General features: G+C 50.9%; 1 protein-coding gene across 1 annotated transcript in view; it reads left to right on the forward strand.

The window, feature by feature from the left end:
* Positions 1-18,461, forward strand: part of CACNA1S (calcium voltage-gated channel subunit alpha1 S) — a 63,180-nt gene that overhangs the window by 8,775 nt on the left and 35,944 nt on the right. The window contains exons 3-10 of the mRNA XM_079106010.1: positions 5,684-5,823; positions 7,593-7,735; positions 7,899-8,051; positions 10,320-10,525; positions 12,022-12,125; positions 13,810-13,955; positions 14,336-14,417; positions 15,832-15,992. Of these exons, the coding sequence (XP_078962136.1) occupies positions 5,684-5,823; positions 7,593-7,735; positions 7,899-8,051; positions 10,320-10,525; positions 12,022-12,125; positions 13,810-13,955; positions 14,336-14,417; positions 15,832-15,992 (1,135 nt within the window). The remainder of the gene's footprint in view (positions 1-5,683; positions 5,824-7,592; positions 7,736-7,898; positions 8,052-10,319; positions 10,526-12,021; positions 12,126-13,809; positions 13,956-14,335; positions 14,418-15,831; positions 15,993-18,461) is intronic.

Here is an 18,461-nt window from a genome sequence, read left to right on the forward strand (position 1 = left end):
AGTCCCAGCCCAACGGTGAGGTGTGCAAGAAATGCCTTGTGCCTTCAAAACCCCCTCCATGTGGATTCCACACCCATTTCCTCTGGGATGCAGGGACCTTCAACAACAGTCAGCGCTTGTAGTCACTCCGCTGCCCTGGGCTGTGCCCAGGCCCTAGGTCTCTGGTAGTGCCAAAGTCCCCAGGTCACAGGTCCCCTGCACCCTCCTTAGCTCAGGAATCCTGGCCAAGGCTGGAGCCTGCTTTCTTGGGAACCAGACCTCCTCCCAGTCCCAGCTGCATCTTCAGGGTACTGTGAGCTTACCCCTGAGACCTCCCACCCTGGGGTGACTCTCAAGCCACAGAAAACGAATGCCAGGGCCGTACCACTCCTGAGACGAGGGTCCCCAACCTGACCCTGCTGTCTGCTTCAGGAGCCAGAAAGGGGAGAAAGACAGGGGAGGGGAGGAGGAGTCCTTACTGCCTTCCGATGGTTGTACTGGCCCTGCCTGCCAAGCACCTGCTGGGAGGCCTGAGGAGTGAAGGGACATGTGGGGCCACTATGCTAGGCCCCTGTTCCACCCTCAGTCTGAGCTCCACCCAGCACCTGAGCAAACCCTCACCTGAGCCAAATCCCCTCGGCTTCCTTGAAGCAAACGGCCTTGGCCAGTGAGCCACAGGTGTGAGTCTAATGCCCCACACCCCACTCCCAACCCCAGCAGGAAGGTGTCTGCAGGTCACATGCCAGGACCCTAAGGGAGGGGACTTTCAGGCCCAGGAGAGGGAGTAGGCACCTGGTGGCAGTGCACCTGCCCAGAGGGCCCTTGTCTGGAGGCCAGCCTGATGCTGCCTTCTGCTTCTCTTAGACCAGCCCCATTAGGGTTCCTTCTGTGGGCTCTGTAGATCTAGAGCCCTCCATGGGCACACGGGTGGCCTGGGAGACAGGAGTACAGACCAGGATGCTGTGCGTAAGCAGACACACAGGGGAAGGAGGTATGGGGACAGCTGCCTCTGTGGTCCAGACAGGGGACTGGTGTTGGGAGGGTCCCTCTGGAGAGGAGCCAGCTGGCTCCCACTATCTTCCCACAAAGCCCAGTGCATGCCGGGGGCAGGAGCAGCCTGCACTGGCGGCCTTGGAGTTGAAAGCGGGCAGTGGGAGGGTCAGGGAACTATGGTCCGAGTCCTGCTTTTTTCAGTCTGGGACTTTGTGGATATCTGGCTCCAACATCCCAGGGAGCAGGTGCAAGGCCTGTGCGTCAGGGCCACACAGTAACCTGCCTCTAGCCACGTGTGCCTGGAGAGACCCAGTTGAAGCCCTGTCTGTGAAGGAACGGGAACTCCCTTGAGCAGGATGTTTGGCAACGAAGGCCCTTGAAGGGAGTGGAAATGGAGCTCTCAATCCCCAGGCAGGTTCCTGTCCTCCCCTGAGCTCAGGAGGTCAGGGAGGCCAAGACACAGCTGTCTGTCCTGCTCTGGTGCTGGTCTGATGTCCAGCATCTCTTCTTGGGAAAGGAGATCCCAAGGCTAAAGCTGCCTTTGAATTATGCAGCCTCAGAGATCACAAATTTCCAGTGTTCATTCATTCATTTAAACATTTCTTGAGCACTTACTATGTGCAGGGCAGTATGACACACTCTGTAGTCCACTTTCAGATGACAATCTGGGAATCTGGGGGGAAGGATGAGTTTGGTTTTGGAGGGTTTTATTTTTTTTTTTCTTTTTTTTCTTTTTTTTTCTTTTTGAAGTGGTGGGGATGGAACCCAGGGCCTTGTGCATGCTGGGTAAGCACTCTACCACTGAGCTACACACCAGTCCTAGTTTGTTGTTTTTAACTTCAGTCTACCATTTTTAACTTCAGTCTACCGTGGAAGTCTACTGATGCATGGCCCTACTATGTAGGATCATGTCACAGTTTGTGCCTTGTGGAACTTACCATGTGACTTTAACAAACCCAGATTTTTCTATAGTTCATGCATGTGCTTGGAAGTTGCTCCAAATTGTTATGAAATTTTTCCAAATGCTCACTCGATGCCTATACTATACTTCTCTCACCTCGGAGAGATGGCAACAGTCTGTGGACCAGCCCCAGGCAAGAGTCTGCACCTCGGGCTCTAGGGCCCCAGCGCACCAATTAGTTGACTCAGCCACAAATATGTATATGGCGGGGCCCATTCCAGATGCAGATGTCAACAGTGAACACAGCAGACTCCCTGAACTTGAGCTTGTAAACCTGATATTAGATCCGAAGACATAGTAAACATAAATAAATTAAATAAACAAATAGCAAGCCTTGACAACTGTTAAAAAGAAATATAAAGAAAGATAAGGCTATAGATCATGGAGGAGGAGTGATCTGGAGGGTCTGATTAATAAGCTGACTTTCAAGTTAGAATCTGAAAGAAAGAAGACAGGGAGCCATGAGAATATCTGGGGAACAGCATTTCAGGCAGAGGGAAGAGCAAGAGAAAAATCCAAAGCCTCAAAACACTTTGAGCTAGGTGTGAGGGGAGCTCACACCCTGGGAGAGGGGCATTGGAATCCTCAGCAGGGGGCTTTCTCCAAAACCCCTCCCCTTACCTGCTCCCAGCAGCCTTCTGAGCTGTTGAGTACCCTGGCCCCCATATCCAGGTACTATGACTGTTGAGGAAATGACCCATCTCACCTGTTCTTGGGGCAGTGAAATCACTGAACTTCCCCAGAGGATGACACACAAAGATGCCATGGTCTCCAGGACACTGCAGCTGGGCAGCAGGCAGGGAAGAGCTCACAGTGTCACAGGAAAATAGGACACACAGGGCCGATTATTCCTGTGCAATGTCAGAGGGGCCTTAAGAGATGAGAGGGCCACTTGGGTGGCAGGACTCAGGGACACTCCAGGCAGGGAGCCCAAATGAACAAAGGCACTGAGGTTGGAGCAGTTGGGAGACCTGAAAGTCATTCCGCCAGACAGGCAGGTGGTCAGGCGGTCAGTGGTGGGGCAAGAGAGGTCAAGGTGAGTAGGAGTGATGTCGTAAAGGGACTTGCATGCTTGGGAAGGCCTGTGGGTTTTACTGCCATGGTTCAAGGTCAGACAGAGCCAAGCCCTGGTAAGTCACCCACAGCTGTGACCACATACAATAACTATGAACATGAGTAGAACAGCATGGAAGCCAACGGAACAATGTAGAGAGACAACACATTCAAGGCCCCCAGTAAGATTTCCTGAGCATGTTTTGACCAGGCCACAGTAGACACTCCCTTTCAGGATGCCACTTAATCCTGAACACAACTCTTCCAGGTAGTTTTCATGATCTCAGTTCTGCAGATAAGGAAACAGAGATTCATGGAGTCTTAGGAACTTGAGTGAAGACATAGAGTTGGTGAGAATCTTCTGCCATAGACCTACTGCCTGTGCTGACTCTTGGGTGTGCTGATGGCAATGGGTACTTTGGGAAGTTTGATGACCTTATCTCAGGAAACAGCCTGGCCTGGCCCAGGGCATCCAGTCCCAAGCTTAACAAATATCTGTGGCATTGCCATCCCTCACTCCTTTGTGCAAGGCTAAGCCCAGACTGGGGAGGCCATGGAGCCAAGGCAGTGTGACATTGATGACATTGTTCCTATGGTACAAGAATGGATATATTCCTCTTCTGTGTCCCTCTCTCTGGGCAAGGGCCATGCCATGCGTGCACACAAGTTTCCTCTGGCAGTGGACTGTCATTCCAGACACCCACGATTAGTCTGCCAGGAGGATGGTGGAGAGGGCTGGGCCTTGGAGCTAATGGGCTGTGGAACCCGAGTGACCCCATCCGAGGCCCACAGCTCCTGACAGACTTGCTCTGAGCCAGGCAGCAGCTGGACAGGCAGCAGCAGGTGTCGCAGCACTCCGGTGTCCGTGGCTGGCAGCCCGGCCTGTGGACACGGCAACTATTTTGGGTCCTGTTTTCCCTTCCCTCAGCCTGACTTCTGACTGTTCCCCTAGGGTTTTCGGCAATCTGATAATTGACATGCTGACCTGACTTCCCTCTTCTCCCTCACACCCCTCCCCCTGGTGTGCGTGACTGTCAGAAGCGTGCCCTGAGACACGGGGAGACAGCCCGCTCACCTCTAAGGAGACCCCAGTTTCCCCACCCGCTCTCAGCAGCGGGGATTCCAGACCTCCCTTTGGAGTTCGCTGGCACGAAGTGGGTTGCCCAGCACCCCCGCCTGAGGCCAAGCCGTCTCCAGCAACAGACCGTCTGGCAGACTGGCACAGCTTTGCCTTTTAATCGCCATTCTATCGTTTCTGGAAGATGGAGAACGCTGTGAGATTATGAGTTAGTGGAAGGAATTAGCGGTGAGGTCAGGGAGACAGGACGAGCTCTATATATATGCCTCTGTTCACCCTTCTTCCTGGAAGGAGAAATTATGCTTTCAGGAAAATGCTCTCTATAACCTGTTTGGAGATTTCTGGAGTCACAACTACATTAATGAGTCATTTTGGAGATCTCTTCCCTTGCCTCCCACATCTATTCAATTGGAAATAGAAATAAATGATCTTCCAAATTGTTAATGGGGTGGTCAGTTCCCCAATCTGACTCTGCCAGTGTAAAGGAACCGTGAATCCATAATATGAGTTAGGTCTCCATGGTGAACTGAAGGAACTGCTTTCAAGAGAGGGGGCGTTGGTGACTAACAGTAATGAGGGGCCAGTCTCTGGAGCATGGAGTCCCTTACTGCACAATGCCATGGGGCACCCGTCACTGTCACCTCCTGGAGTTGTCCAGCACTTCAGCCTGGCCCAGGCAGAAGGCCAGATTGGAGACTGGGCTTCTTTGGGGAGGTTTGGGAACCGAAGCTCTTAGAAGCCACCAAGCCAGGGTTCAGATGGCTGCAAGGAGAGCAGTTTCAGCCTGGAGCCCTGACAGAAGGGACCTGCTTTCTCAGTTAGAAATAGCTCTTGCCTGAGCTCGGAGGAGGGGAAAGGTGACCTGGCCAAGCCTAGGGTGACCCAGGCTACGGGAGCAGAGCCCAGAAGCATCAGCATGGCCTTCTGTGGGGTGTGTCTGAGCTGAAACCTGAGCCTCTTACCTGAGGGGTCTCCCCCATACACAGGTACCCCCCATTCAGATCACCCTGCTTAATAGCGGCTGCCTGTAGGCAGCTTGGGTTAGGTAGGCCACGTGAGCAGGAAGGTTACAGGAAAATGAGCAAGACCCTGACCAGCAAGGGGAGCGGCTCTGGAGTTCTGAGAAGTCCACCAGATGTGGGAGAAGGAGGCCCCAACGAAACCACCTGGGGACCTTCATCCTGACAGCTGGCCAGATCGTTCATTTATTCATCCAGTTCAGGCCCTGGGAGTAGAGTCATGGGAAAAAATAGACAGAAATCCCCCCACTTGATGGAGTTTCGATTCTACTAGGAGGAGAGAGAATGAACCTGAGAAGAACACACCTAGAGTGTCTTAGCTAGGGACAAGTGCTGAGGAGACGCAATGAAGTAGAAAGAGGAATACGGAACATTGGAGGTGGCTCAGTGCACCTGTGGCCAGGGAAGTCTCGGTGAAGGGACGCCTTTTGAGTAAAGACCTGCCAGAAGTGAGAGGGCTGGCAAGGTGGGGCTTGTGGTGTGGGAGGCTGGGGCAGTGTCCCTGCAGAGGGAGCGAGCGTCCTGTGGCGGGTGCTAAGGACCAATGGGGTCAGAGGGGCTGGAGGGACAGGAGAGGTGTGACCACATTTACTCCCACAGGAGAAACTGGAGTATTTCTTCCTCATCGTCTTCTCCATCGAAGCTGCCATGAAGATCATTGCCTACGGCTTCCTGTTCCACCAGGATGCCTACCTGCGGAGCGGCTGGAACGTGCTGGACTTCATCATTGTCTTCCTGGGGTGAGGCCTGGCTCTGGGGGGACTGGAGTCACACCTTTGCTGAGGACTACATGCCCACCGCTGACACCACTGTCATCCCAGGGACAGGGTGGAAGCCCAGCATTGTGCCAACCTCTGCCACGTGGTGGCTTCCACTAATGGCTCCCCAGGGGTGCGTGGGTGTTGGCGGAAAGACACTGTCCCCCAACACCTGCCAGCAGGGCTCCAACTGCTCCCCAGCAGGCACTGCAAATGCCTCATCTCTTTTCACACCACTTGACAGTGGAAACCATGTGTGTGGTCCCCGTGGCCGGCAGTCCCTGGGGCCATGTTTGTCATCTGTCATGGGAACATGTCATGGGAACATGTTTGTCATCTGTCCATCTAGTCCACATACCTACATTATCTGCCTGTTACTCGGGTTCACAAAAAGGTTCGTTTAGTAACCTGTATTAGTTTGTTGGGGCTGCCCTGACAAGGCGACACAGGCTGGAGACTTGATGGAGATTTCTTTTCTCACAGTTGTGAGGCTAGAGGTCCAAGGTCAAGGTATCCACAGGTGTGACTTCCCCTGGGGCCTCCCTCCAGGGCTTGCAGATGGCCACCTTCTCCCTGTGTCCTCATGCAGTCTTTCTAGGCACATGCACCCCTGGCGTGTCTTTGAGTGTCCAGATTTCCTCTTCTAAGGACACTGTTCAGATTGGATTAGGGCCCACCCTGGTGACCTCATTTTAACTCAGACCCCTTTTTAAAAGCCCTGTCTCCAAAGACAGTCACATTCTGAGGGACTGGAGGTCAGAGTTTCAACACAGGAATTGTGATCAGCCCATAACATTACCTGTAGTGACCAGCACCTAATTATAACAGCCGCGTTCACTGAGCACTTCAAGTGCTTTACATACAGCATCTCATTTAATTCTCCCAACACTCTTATCCCTCCCCACACACACTCATTTTGTAGATAAGGAAACTAAGGTACAGAGAGGTCAAGCAACTTGCCCAAGATCACATAGCTAGCTGGCGGCATTGCCAGGATTCAACCAAGGAAATCTGGGCTCCTCAGGCTTCACCCTTAACCACTGCGCGGTCCTTCAATTCAATAAATACCATGCTGCTTATCTGCTAATGATCCAGTGCTGCTTTCAGCACAAGGAGGAAACATAATTCCGTGAATCAGCCTTAACCCTTAATGAGCTGCCCTGACGGGAAGCCAAGAGAAGTGTCTGCAGAGTGTGTCCAATGTGACGCCACCCGCTGCTGCATCAATGTTTCACATGCAGTGTGTCCCAGGGGGCCTGTGTCCGGGGAAGGGTTTCTAGGAAGAGAGACTTGAAGGATAGTGGAAATTAGAATAAACTCAGAGAGAAGGAGGTGAGCAGGAAGGAAAACCACAGGGCTGCCTGAGAAACAGCTGGGGAGGAACTTGCCCTGGGCGTCCTGCTCTGGGTCACCATGGGGAGGGGGCCAATCAGCACCCTCTGACCTTCATGGTGTACTCACCAGAGACTGGACTGTGGCGCAGGGCAGGGACCATGGCACACATCCCTCAAGAGCAGACACAGACATCACAAAAGGATCACAACACTGTTTTCACTGAGTCTGAACTTGGTCTTAGAATCCTTTCTAATAAAATCCAGAAAGCTCTTACCAAGTCCCCAGTCAGCAGTTGATGCAAGTATTTGCCATCTCCCCCCAGGTACTCTGAACACCGATGGGACACAGGGTCCCAGGCCACTGGGACAGTGGCTTGCCTGACCACCGGGCCCTCCTCCCTGTCCTCTGCGTTCTAGGGTCTTCACGGTGATCCTGGAGCAGGTCAACGTCATCCAGAGCAACACGGCCCCCATGAGCAGCAAAGGCGCCGGCTTGGACGTCAAGGCCCTGCGAGCCTTCCGTGTGCTCAGACCCCTCCGGCTGGTGTCGGGGGTGCCCAGTGGGTGGCAGGGCCTCAGCACATCCCCTCCCCCTCTCCTGACCTGCTCCCTTGTCCCCTTCTGCCTCAGTGTCCCAGAGGCTTCCCAGGGTTCACGAAGAGGGAGGTTCCCGGGACCCAGCCGGCAGGTAACTCCCCTTGCCCCCTGTGTCTGCCCTGGCAGGCCTGCAGGTGGTCCTCAACTCCATCTTCAAGGCCATGCTCCCCCTGTTCCACATCGCCCTGCTGGTCCTCTTCATGGTCATCATCTACGCCATCATCGGACTGGAGCTCTTCAAGGGCAAGATGCACAAGACCTGCTACTTCATTGGGACGGGTGAGCCCTTGGGGACTGTGGCCTGGGACACCCATGCTAGTGCCCCCCACCCTGTTGACCTGGACAGGGGGAGTCGGAGGAAGGGCCCCTCTGCCCCCGTCAGTGAAAGGCAGGGGCCTACCTTAAGTCGGCATCTTCCGGGCTTTCTGGGCCAGTCATGGACTGAGACGCAGGCTTGGAGTGAGCCTGGATTTCTCTTCCGCTTTCCCTGCAGCTGAAGTTTCGGCTTCACCTTGAGATTCCTCAGAGCAGGGCCCCATAAGCTAGACTCTGAAGGACACCTTGAGGAAACACCCAAGAGTCAAAGGGGTCATTTGTCCACTTGCCAGACGTAACTTACACTGAGGCCTAGTCACACTTGAACCAAGTTTTCTAAACCAACAATCCCCCAGCTTCTTGAATTCAAGATCCCTTTATACTCTTACAAAGTAAGGGGGACCCAGAAAGCATTCATTTATGCGGGTTTGATCTGTTGACATTCATGGTAGTAGAAATGAAGACTGAGACAAATGTCATTACTTTGTTAAATCATTTTCAAAGAATAGGAATAACTGGTGACATGAGAACATGAATAATATATTTTCATGAAAAACAATTATATTCTCCAAAACCAAACTAATTTAATGAGAAGTGTGGCACCATATTGCATTTTTTGCAAGTCTCTTTAGTGCCTGACTTGACAAAAGTATACAGTGGACAATGCCACTCTGCATTTGTTGAATGAGAGACAAAGGGGGTAACATCATAGTATCATTACAAAAGTAGTTAGTAGTTCTGGTGAATTAGGAGGGTCTTATTTGGTATTGGGGATTGAACGCAGAAAGGCTCTACCAATGAGCTGCATCCCCAGCCTTCTGTTTGTTTGTATGTTTGTTTTAATTTTTCATTTGAAAATATTTTGGGGAAGGTGATGCCTGGTCCCTTGTGCTGAGACTGGCTGCCCAACCCGGGCAACGGCTTGGTAGGTGGGTCTTAGTCTCAGCGTTAGTCTGGTCTTGGCCTGGGCATTACTTACATCAGAGTCTATGGGGAATTGAACATGGCAAGGGAGAGGCACCCTAAAACTTGGGCTTCTGACTCACCAGAACAGCGCACTGGACCTGCTGCATCTCAGGAGCTGGTCCCTACCTCCTCACATCCCCTGGCAACAAGGGGACAACTGATGCTGGCATCAAACTCTGATAAAGCTTCCAGTTGGCTACTTTTTGGTCCTCTCCCATTCCAGCCTCTTCCCGTCACCATGACAGTCTGCATCCTAGTCAGCACTCTCACACAGACATTAAGGGACTGTCTATCATAATCTTCAACCCAAATTTGGAGGTCTTAAAAGCCCCTGTCCTGAGCCTGGCACACTCCTGTAATTCTAGCAGCTCAGGAGACCGAAGCAAGAGGATTGAGAGTTCAAAGTCAGCCTCCAGCAATGGTGAGGTACTAAGCCACTCAGTGAGACCCTGTTTCTAAATAAAAAATATTATGTGGCTCAGTGGTCGAGTGTCCCTGAGTTCAATCTCTGGTACAGAAAACAAGAAAACAAAACAAAGCCCCTGTCCAATTGAGGCTACTGACTTCGTGGGGTCAGGGACCCTGCTCTGACCATCCAGGTCCTCCCTGCCCCGATTCAGAGCACTGAGCCCATATGGTCAATGTGGGTCAGGTCGGGCGTTCTGGTTCCGATGAGCTAAGCTAATCTCCGAACACAGGGAGACTGGAAAACACCCTAACGGGATCCAGAATGTCATCAAAACTGCAGGATTTTAGAGACAATAAAAGCACCATCCAGGGGAGCGAAGAGGAGTTCAGGCTGTGGCCTGTCCACAGCTCTCTGGAGAGCACACTGCCCCGCAGGCCAGATATCAGCCCAGCGCTGTTGGAGGAGGCCCATCTGAGCCCCCAGGTGGGCCTCTGAAGTCAGAACACAGCCCCTGTCCCCAGTCCTTGCCCCGCTCCAGCCAGACAGCTCCCCCTCTTTGAGGGCAATGAATACAAAGACCATTCCTGCTAATCCTACTTCATAGGTTGCACTTCTTTGGACAATTAATCCTGGAAGCAGACCCTCCAAAGAGGCCCAGGGGTCCAGGACACTTCTGCTCATAGCCACCCACCGCCAGTGCTCGGCCTGGGCTGCCCCTTCCTCTCCAGCCATCCGCTCCGTGGGGAGCTGTGCTGTGCTCTTCACCTGGGTGTGGCTCTAGGCCTCTCGCTCCCTCCTTGAGCACCTTCTCTCCTCTCACCGACCACCTCCTAATGTTGCCTGCCTTCTGCCTCCAGATATCGTGGCCACTGTGGAGAACGAGAAGCCATCTCCCTGCGCCAGGACAGGCTCGGGGCGCCCGTGCACCATCAACGGCAGCGAGTGCCGGGGCGGCTGGCCAGGGCCCAACCACGGCATCACCCACTTCGACAACTTTGGCTTCTCCATGCTCACGGTGTACCAGTGCATCACCATGGAGGGGTGGACGGATGTCCTTTACTGGGTGGGTCTGGGCCCCTACCCCCAGAATCTGCTGTCCTCGCTAGGGCAGGCCTGCTCGGGAAGTGGGCGGGAGGGCCTGCCAGCTCCCCGTAGGCCAGTGGCTGGCTGCAGTGCCGCTGCCCCTCCTCATCCCCCCTGGGCACCTCTACAGGGTGCATCTTCCTTCTCGTCCCCGGTGTTGTCTCGGCATCCTTCGGGCAGTCCCATGGTGCAGGGGGATGTGTCCGTGCAGACAAGAGGGGCCAAGAGTGGAAAGCAGGAGCTCCAGAGAGTCTCATCTCAGTCCCTGGCTGTTCCCTCAGCCTGGCTCTGAGGGACTTTCCTGACAACCCACATCTCAGATAGCTGAAGGGTAAAGGGCCCTTGGAGTCTTTCTCTTTGCCATTGGACAGGACCACTTTCCATATTTATCATAGAAATATTGCTGTATATCAGTATCCTCATCTATAAAATGAGGATAATAATATTGCCCACATCATAGAGTCAGTGGGACAATGAACTGAATTACAATGGTGCCTGGCATCTAGCTGACACTATATGAGAATTTTCTTCTTGGAGGTCTTTTGATTTGGTAATTATTAGAAGCTAGTTTTGTTTGTTTTAATTCTGCAATGATGGAAGACATTGTTCCCATTTCACAGGTAAGCAAACTGAGACTTGGGTAGGGTAAATAGCTTGCCCACAGTTATGAACCTGATGAGCCATAGAGTCAAGAATGGAACTCTAATCCTTCTGGCTCCACTCCAGAACTCTTAATCACAATGTGACCTGGACGGGGAGCAATGGTAAAACTGTCAAATTCTTGGCAAATATAAAGGATTAGTGTGAATGCATCTTGTAAGCTCAGACTAGGGAAGCAAATGAGTGTCACCCATGTTATTTCACCTCTGCTGCCAGAGGAGAGAGCACGTTGTACCCTTATCCTCATCAGACCGATGGGGTGATTAATGCTCAGAGACGTTGCATGACTTGTCTGGAGTCACAGAGGTTGTTCACTTTGAAAAATCTTGGTTATAAAGAAACCAACCACAGGGCGCGGTGGCACACACCTATAATCCTAGAGACCAGGAGGCTGAAGCGGGAGGATCACAAGTTCAAAGCCAGCCTCAACCACTTAGCAAGGCCCTAAGCAATTTAAACAAGACCCTGTCTCAAAAAATAAAAAGGGCCAGGGATGTGGCTCTGTGGTTAAGCACCCCCGGGTTCAATTCCTGGTACCCACCCCCCACCAAAAAAAGAGACTACTGGAGATGGTATCCACAGAGTCCAGTCCAGAGGCAGATGGGAGAAGCCTTGGTGAGGGAAATGGGTAGCCGGCCTAGGGCAGGTAGACAAGCAAGGCCGCCCTGCAGACTGCAAGGAGGAAAGGGCTCCTTGTTGGGCCCAAATCGCTTCTCTCCTTGTGCCCAGGAGTGGCTGGGGTCTGAGTGGACAGACCTGGGGAGAGGACTTGAGTCCTCAGGTAGAGGATGGGACTCACAACTGTGTTTGGAGCAGGTCAATGATGCCATCGGGAACGAGTGGCCCTGGATCTATTTTGTCACCCTCATTCTGCTGGGATCCTTCTTCATCCTCAACCTGGTGCTGGGCGTCCTGAGTGGGTAAGGGAGCCTAGGGGCAGCTGGGCGGGAGATGTGGCTAGAACCTGGGCTCCTCCCTCGGTCCCCTTCAGTCCCACTGGGCCAAGAGCACTTCTTCCTGGTTAGCAAGAAAAAGATAAAGGCCCCTTCTGGTTTTCATTTCCTCCCTTTTTCCTCCTCAAGTCTCTCCCAGTCTTGCTTCCTTCTGTCCTGCATTTACACTTCTGAGCAAAGCCCCTTAGATACCGGCTTCTGCCCCAGGGCATGCCTGTGGGGCAGTATGGCCTTCTGGTCAACACCCACCATTCATTTAAATTCCCACACTACTGCTTGGCTGTGTGACCTTTCTCTAATTACATAACCTCTATGTGCTTCGGTTTCTGCATCTGTCAGATAGGAATAATTTTAGTATCTACTTCATAGGGTTTATGAGGATTAAATGAGTTAATACACATAAAGTACTCAGAAAGGGTCTGACACATACAGTGCACTGAGTACTAACAGTCATTACTAATGAGGGCTGTTCCTTCAGGGACAGCCCTGCTGGGGTCCCACCCAGCCACAGTGAAGAGGTGAGCAGTAACCAACAGCCCCCTTCCCTGTTGGTATCACCCCACCCTAGAAGCTCCCCGCCCCAGGCAGTCTGTAGATAGAATTCAGGGGGTCTGTGAGGTTGGATAGGAGAAACTTATTTTTATTTTTTATTATTCCTACTAAAATTTAGTTTTCTTTAAATGATGAATAGAGGTGATAGACCACAGTGGTATTAGCAGTGGCCATGACTTGTCCTAATAGAAATCACAAGTCACGTTACAGTTGTTGCAAATATGGATACTCATTACTCCTTTAAAATTGTGATAGTTATTCAATCTACAACTAAATCTTAATAGTACTGCATTAGTGAAGAACAACATGTATTCCTCTCTCAGAATGCTGTATACTTCAAAAACTGTACTTTCATATAATTGGTTCCTTTGTAAACTGTGGTTTTATTCTATGCATCTTGCACAAAATAATTGTTCTGAGGAGGGATCCTTGTGCTTTGCTGAACTACCAAAAGGTCGATGGCACCAGATAGTCAAGAGCCCCCACCAGGACACCACCCTGCCAGGAAGCAGACCCCTCCTGGCCACTGCTGCTGCCGCCTCCTCTGGTACACACAGGGCTCTGCCATCTGCTGCCCAGGGCTGCCCTCTGCTGGTCTGAAGATCCCTTCCAACCCTCAGGTTCTTTCCTTCCAGTGCGGATGCCTGGATTCTTGTTGGCCTGGGGGAATTTCCTCGAGGCCTTAGGCCTATAAGTAGAAATAATTTCTAGGATAGCTGAAAGGGCCAGGCAGTGTCCCCTTTGTGCAGGCAACTCTGAGGATCCATGGCTGATTGGTCAGGGCAGTACACTAACATGGCACTAATCCCTAATGTCTAAAGGTAACCCCAAAATAATACAGGAGAAAATGAAAAAGAGTGAGAAGATAGATATCAGGGCCCGAGTACAAGGTGTTCCTGGAGGTAGGAAAGGGGCAGGGGGAGGGGAAAGGCAAGAGGTACCACTTTTAGCCACCTCGAGTGCCACTTCAGACCCCAGGCAACACCACAGGCCAGAAGGGGGCACATCCAGCCACAGAGTGTGCCCACTGTCTTCAGGAAGCTCAGTCCTTTCCCTCTTTTCCTCTTTCCTCCACGCCTGCCTCCCCTCCCCCTTTCAGGGAATTCACCAAGGAGCGAGAGAAGGCCAAGTCCAGGGGGACCTTTCAGAAGCTCCGGGAGAAGCAGCAGCTGGAGGAGGACCTCCGGGGCTACATGAGCTGGATCACTCAGGGCGAGGTCATGGACGTGGAGGACTTGAGAGAAGGTTTGGGCCCCAAGGCCGCAATCAGCATCCCTGCCCCCACTGCTGAGCCACACCCCCTCGGTCAGCTTCCACAGAGGGCAGGACTCCATTAAGTATGCCCCAAAGACTGGTGGGCCCACCAGGCAGGGGTGACAGTGGCCTTTAAAGGGTGACATCTTGCCTAAGCCCTGCAGCCCCCGTGGTAGAATCCAGGGATGCCCTGGGCTCTTCCTAAAGTGCTGCGTGACCCACTTACAATGGCAGATGGGGGTCCTCGGAGATCTGCAATCTCAGGAAATCCCAGGAGGACCCAGGCTCACAGTCTCCCCGTTCTTTCCAGAGGTGCCTGACTCTGCGGCATCCTTCCTGTGGCTGACCTCCTGTATCTGTCCTATCCCCAGGGCGGCTGTCTTTGGATGGAGGCGGCTCTGACACCGAGAGTCTGTATGAGATAGAGGGCTTGAATAAAATCATCCAGTTCATGTGAGTACCTGACCGTCTCCCAGCTGCTGTCCCTTGCACTGAGACATGGGGTTAGATCCAGCGAGTTACCTTCCCCTCGAGTCACTTTCCCCAGCCCTTAGAAAGAATGCTTTCCAAGGAAAAGGGCCAGTTCTTGCTCTGAGGACTCTGCAGTGGCCAGCTGCTCAAGGAACACACAGAGAGGGCCCTGAGCAGGAGACCTATTTACATACCACACAAGGAAGAAGCAGGGAGCCCTAGGGGCAGCTGGCACATCTGGCTGCTACTCTCTGAGGAGGTGGGGTTGGGTGAGGCTGGAAGCCTCCACAAGGGAAGGGGACACACACAGCATGGGCTTCCCAAGGAGGCAGCCCTGGCCCAAGCGTCTGGAGACAAGGGGACACTCCAAGTTCTTGCCTTTGTCTTAAGGAGGGTTTGTTTGGTTGGTAGGCTGTCTTTTACAAATTCACACATAATCTCGATTTTTGAAAGATCAAACAATAGAGAAATACACTAAAGAAACCATAAAAGTCCCTACTGCCCTTCAAAGAGGTAACCATGGCAACAGTTAGAGGTGTAGCCCTCTAAGATCTTTTCTGCGCTTTCATCTCTATTACACACACACATGATTTTCTGCTTGTTTTGTTTTCTACATGATGGGGTTATTTATGTTAACTACTGTCACTATAATGACTAGAATAGTGCCCAACACATAAGAAGTATTGATAAACATTTGTTAAATAAATGAATACAATTAGGTCATCTTATGACATAATTTTTACTTAAAATTATCTTTTTGGGGCCATTTTCACACCTGTGTGTATGTGCATTTACAGATATATAAACATACACACACCTTTTTAAAAATGTATCTTTGAATGTAAACTATTCCTCAGTACAGGTGTACCGAAATGTATCTAATTAATCTTTCCTGTGTTGTGCAAAAGTGTGACCATTTCTTTTGGGAAGAATTCTAGAAACAAATTTCTGGGTCAAAGGATATATAGATTTTAAACTTTGGTAAATGGTGCCAGATTTCTCACCAGAAAGGCCATACAAATGATGAAAGTAACTTGTCCTGACCGTCCCAGACATCTTTAAGTTCTTGGGACTTCTCAGTGTTGCTTTAATGGAAATTAAAATGCATGGAGCCCCATGTTAGGCACTGTGCTGAGTATTTTCCTTGCATCACCTCATTTAATTGCCTCAGAGGTTGGCATCCTTTCTATTCTCATTTGAAAGATGAAGAACTTTGCAGTAAGAGACCAGATTTTAAATCAGCCAGGCTCTGTAACTCATGCCCTTAGCTCTCTTGTGTGGGAAGGAGAGCAGGTGTTCTGACCAGATGTGGCTGGAATTCAGCTGAAAGTCACTGGAAAAAGGTGGACTCCAGCAAAGTAGCTCTCGGTCTCTATCTTCCCGTCCCCTCCCTCAGCCGGCACTGGCGGCAGTGGAATCGCGTCTTTCGCCGGAAGTGCCACGACCTAGTGAAATCCAAGGTCTTCTATTGGCTGGTGATCCTGATCGTGGCCCTCAACACCCTGTCCATTGCCTCTGAGCACCACAACCAGCCACTCTGGTTGACCCATTTGCAAGGTGAGCTGGGGGGAAGGAATTCAGGAAGGGGGCACAAGGGCATCATGGGGTTTATCAGAAGAGGTCAACTGAATTTTGACCTCACTTTCTAGGAATTATGTACTGCTGGGGTTGATCATGTGATTGAAGTCTCTCCTTTTACAGTGAGAAAACAGAGATCTCTAAAGGCAAGGAGACACACCTAACTTTCCTCCTCGTGGCTTTGCTACGGATGAGGGCCCCAAGACAGCAAAGCATTGGGACAACTTTCAGGGCACTCAAGTGACTGGGCAAATTATTTCAATTGACGATCATTGCATATAAGAGTACTAGTAATGTAGAGCTCCAAGCAGCCAAGCTCAAATCCTACTACAAAAACAGCAATCTTTCACCAGCTATTTATTGCGTGTATACTTTATGTAACACATAGAAAAAGAACTGAGGATACAAGAGAGCCGATTCACTGCTCTTGACTTCAAGGAGCGTACTTAGCCAGAGGAGAGGATGTATGAATGGTTTCAAGGCCATCCAGAAGGGCATTGATAGAGCAGAGGAAGGGAGCTAGAGGGGGGTCACAGAAGAGATGCTGGAGATCCATGGATCTTAAAGGATGAGTAGACATGGCCCAGGAGGCCAAGGATTGGCAGGGTTTCCTGCAGGAGGAACCGTGCATGCAAAACTGTGAAAATGTGAAATGACCTGGCAAACTGGGGGATCTGTCGAACTTTGAATGTGACTGAGAGTGGCAGAGTTGCATTTGCTTATGAGGGACCTCATATGCTGTCATAAGGTGTTGGGAGTGTAATCTTTGGGCAAAGGGAAGTCAGTGAAAAGTTATAAGCAGGAACATAACAGGATGGGACTCGAGTCTTTGCAGAAGGTTAATGGGTCAGCCTCATCCACCCAGTCAATGTGTCCTTGTGGGCGGAGCTCAGGACTGTGACCAAGAGTAAAACAGGAGAAAAGAAGGACCAGTTCCAACATGGGACAAACGAAGTGCCATCCCACTGCAGACAATGCTGTACAATTTATAATAACACTATTTCAAGTTAAGAGAAGGAAGTCTCTGAGTGGCAGAAACAAAGAGGTAGTCAAAAGCCAGAGGAGCGAGCTCATGAGCTGACTTCCAGGGACATGTTAGACCTAGACCTAGACCTAAACCCTCAAGAGTGGCAGCTGGGCTTTTAATGTCTATGCAGGGATAAGAGATGAGACCCGACGGGGCCCTGAGCTGGTACATGTGCATACTGCCAAGGCCCTGGCAAAGCCATCCCCAAGCAAAAGGAGCAAGACTCTCCCTGCCATTGGGCCATATGACAAGCTTGGAAGTTTATCCCTGTTGAAGGCCCCGGGAGGAAGAAAAAAATTCTCCAGTGAAAAATCAATCTGACCTGTGCCCTGTGAGCATGGGGTCCAATTTTCACTACCTGTCATGGTGCAAAGATGGTAAGCTAAGACAGAAACATAAAAAGCCTGTATGACACTAGCCACAGAGAAGCGAAATCCCCAGGGTGCCCAAGAGAAGCAAACACAGTGCTCTTTAAGGATGCTTCAAGGAGCCAAGGCACACAGAATCCCCACAGGGGATGATGAGCTCACAATAAAAACTTGCAAACAAAATAAGGGACAGAGGCACCCTGAGGAGGAAGCATCAGGTCCCACCAACGGGAGCTAGCAACCCCAGGAACCTGAACTAACAAGACAGAGCAAGAGAGACTATGTTTACATGATGAAGGAGATTAAATTGCTAAAAGAAAGAAATATAAGACTTGTCTTTTTATATGGGAAGAAAAATGGAAACACTACTGATCAGATGTGTGCATACATCTGTTCTTACTTTCATTCATTCATTGCAACCAATCTTTTGAACACCCCCTTGAATGAGCTACATATTTTCTGTGATCAAACGTGGGGAAGATAGGAATACTGCCTACCAAGAGGAGTCAGAGGTGAACTTAAGGTTCTTGACCTTTGCCAATTAGTGGATGGTGGTTGATGGGGAGGATGGTCAATGACCAGATATATTTGGTAGGGTAGGAAGGGATAGGCAGTATCCATCAGCTTGATCTTGGGCATATGGAGATATCAGGAAACAGATGAAAAAACAGATCTGGAACTTGGCAGAGAGGTCTAAATCTCTTGAAGAATTAAATCTGGGAGTCATTGGCAGGGGTGGCATTGAAGTGACTATCCTAGAACACACAGATCACCAGGAGATTGTATACACTCAAGTGTACAGCTCAAGTCCTCCTTCAATGACTAGTTAAAGAATACATCTCAAAGGGAGCTTGGGAGAAGCCCAAGGAGTAGAGAAATCCACAAGGAAATAGTATCACAGAAGCCAGACAGGAATAGAAAGAATGTTTGAAAAGGATGTTCAACAGAGTCCATGCAGCTGGGGGAGCAGAAAAAAGCGGGTTGAAACATCCAGCAATCAGGCAACATGGAGTGATGGACGACCCTGGAGAGCTGTTTGGTGGAGTGAGTAGG

Source organism: Sciurus vulgaris (assembly GCF_902686455.1).
Source record: "Sciurus vulgaris genome assembly, chromosome: 12".
Taxonomy (NCBI): domain Eukaryota; kingdom Metazoa; phylum Chordata; class Mammalia; order Rodentia; family Sciuridae; genus Sciurus; species Sciurus vulgaris.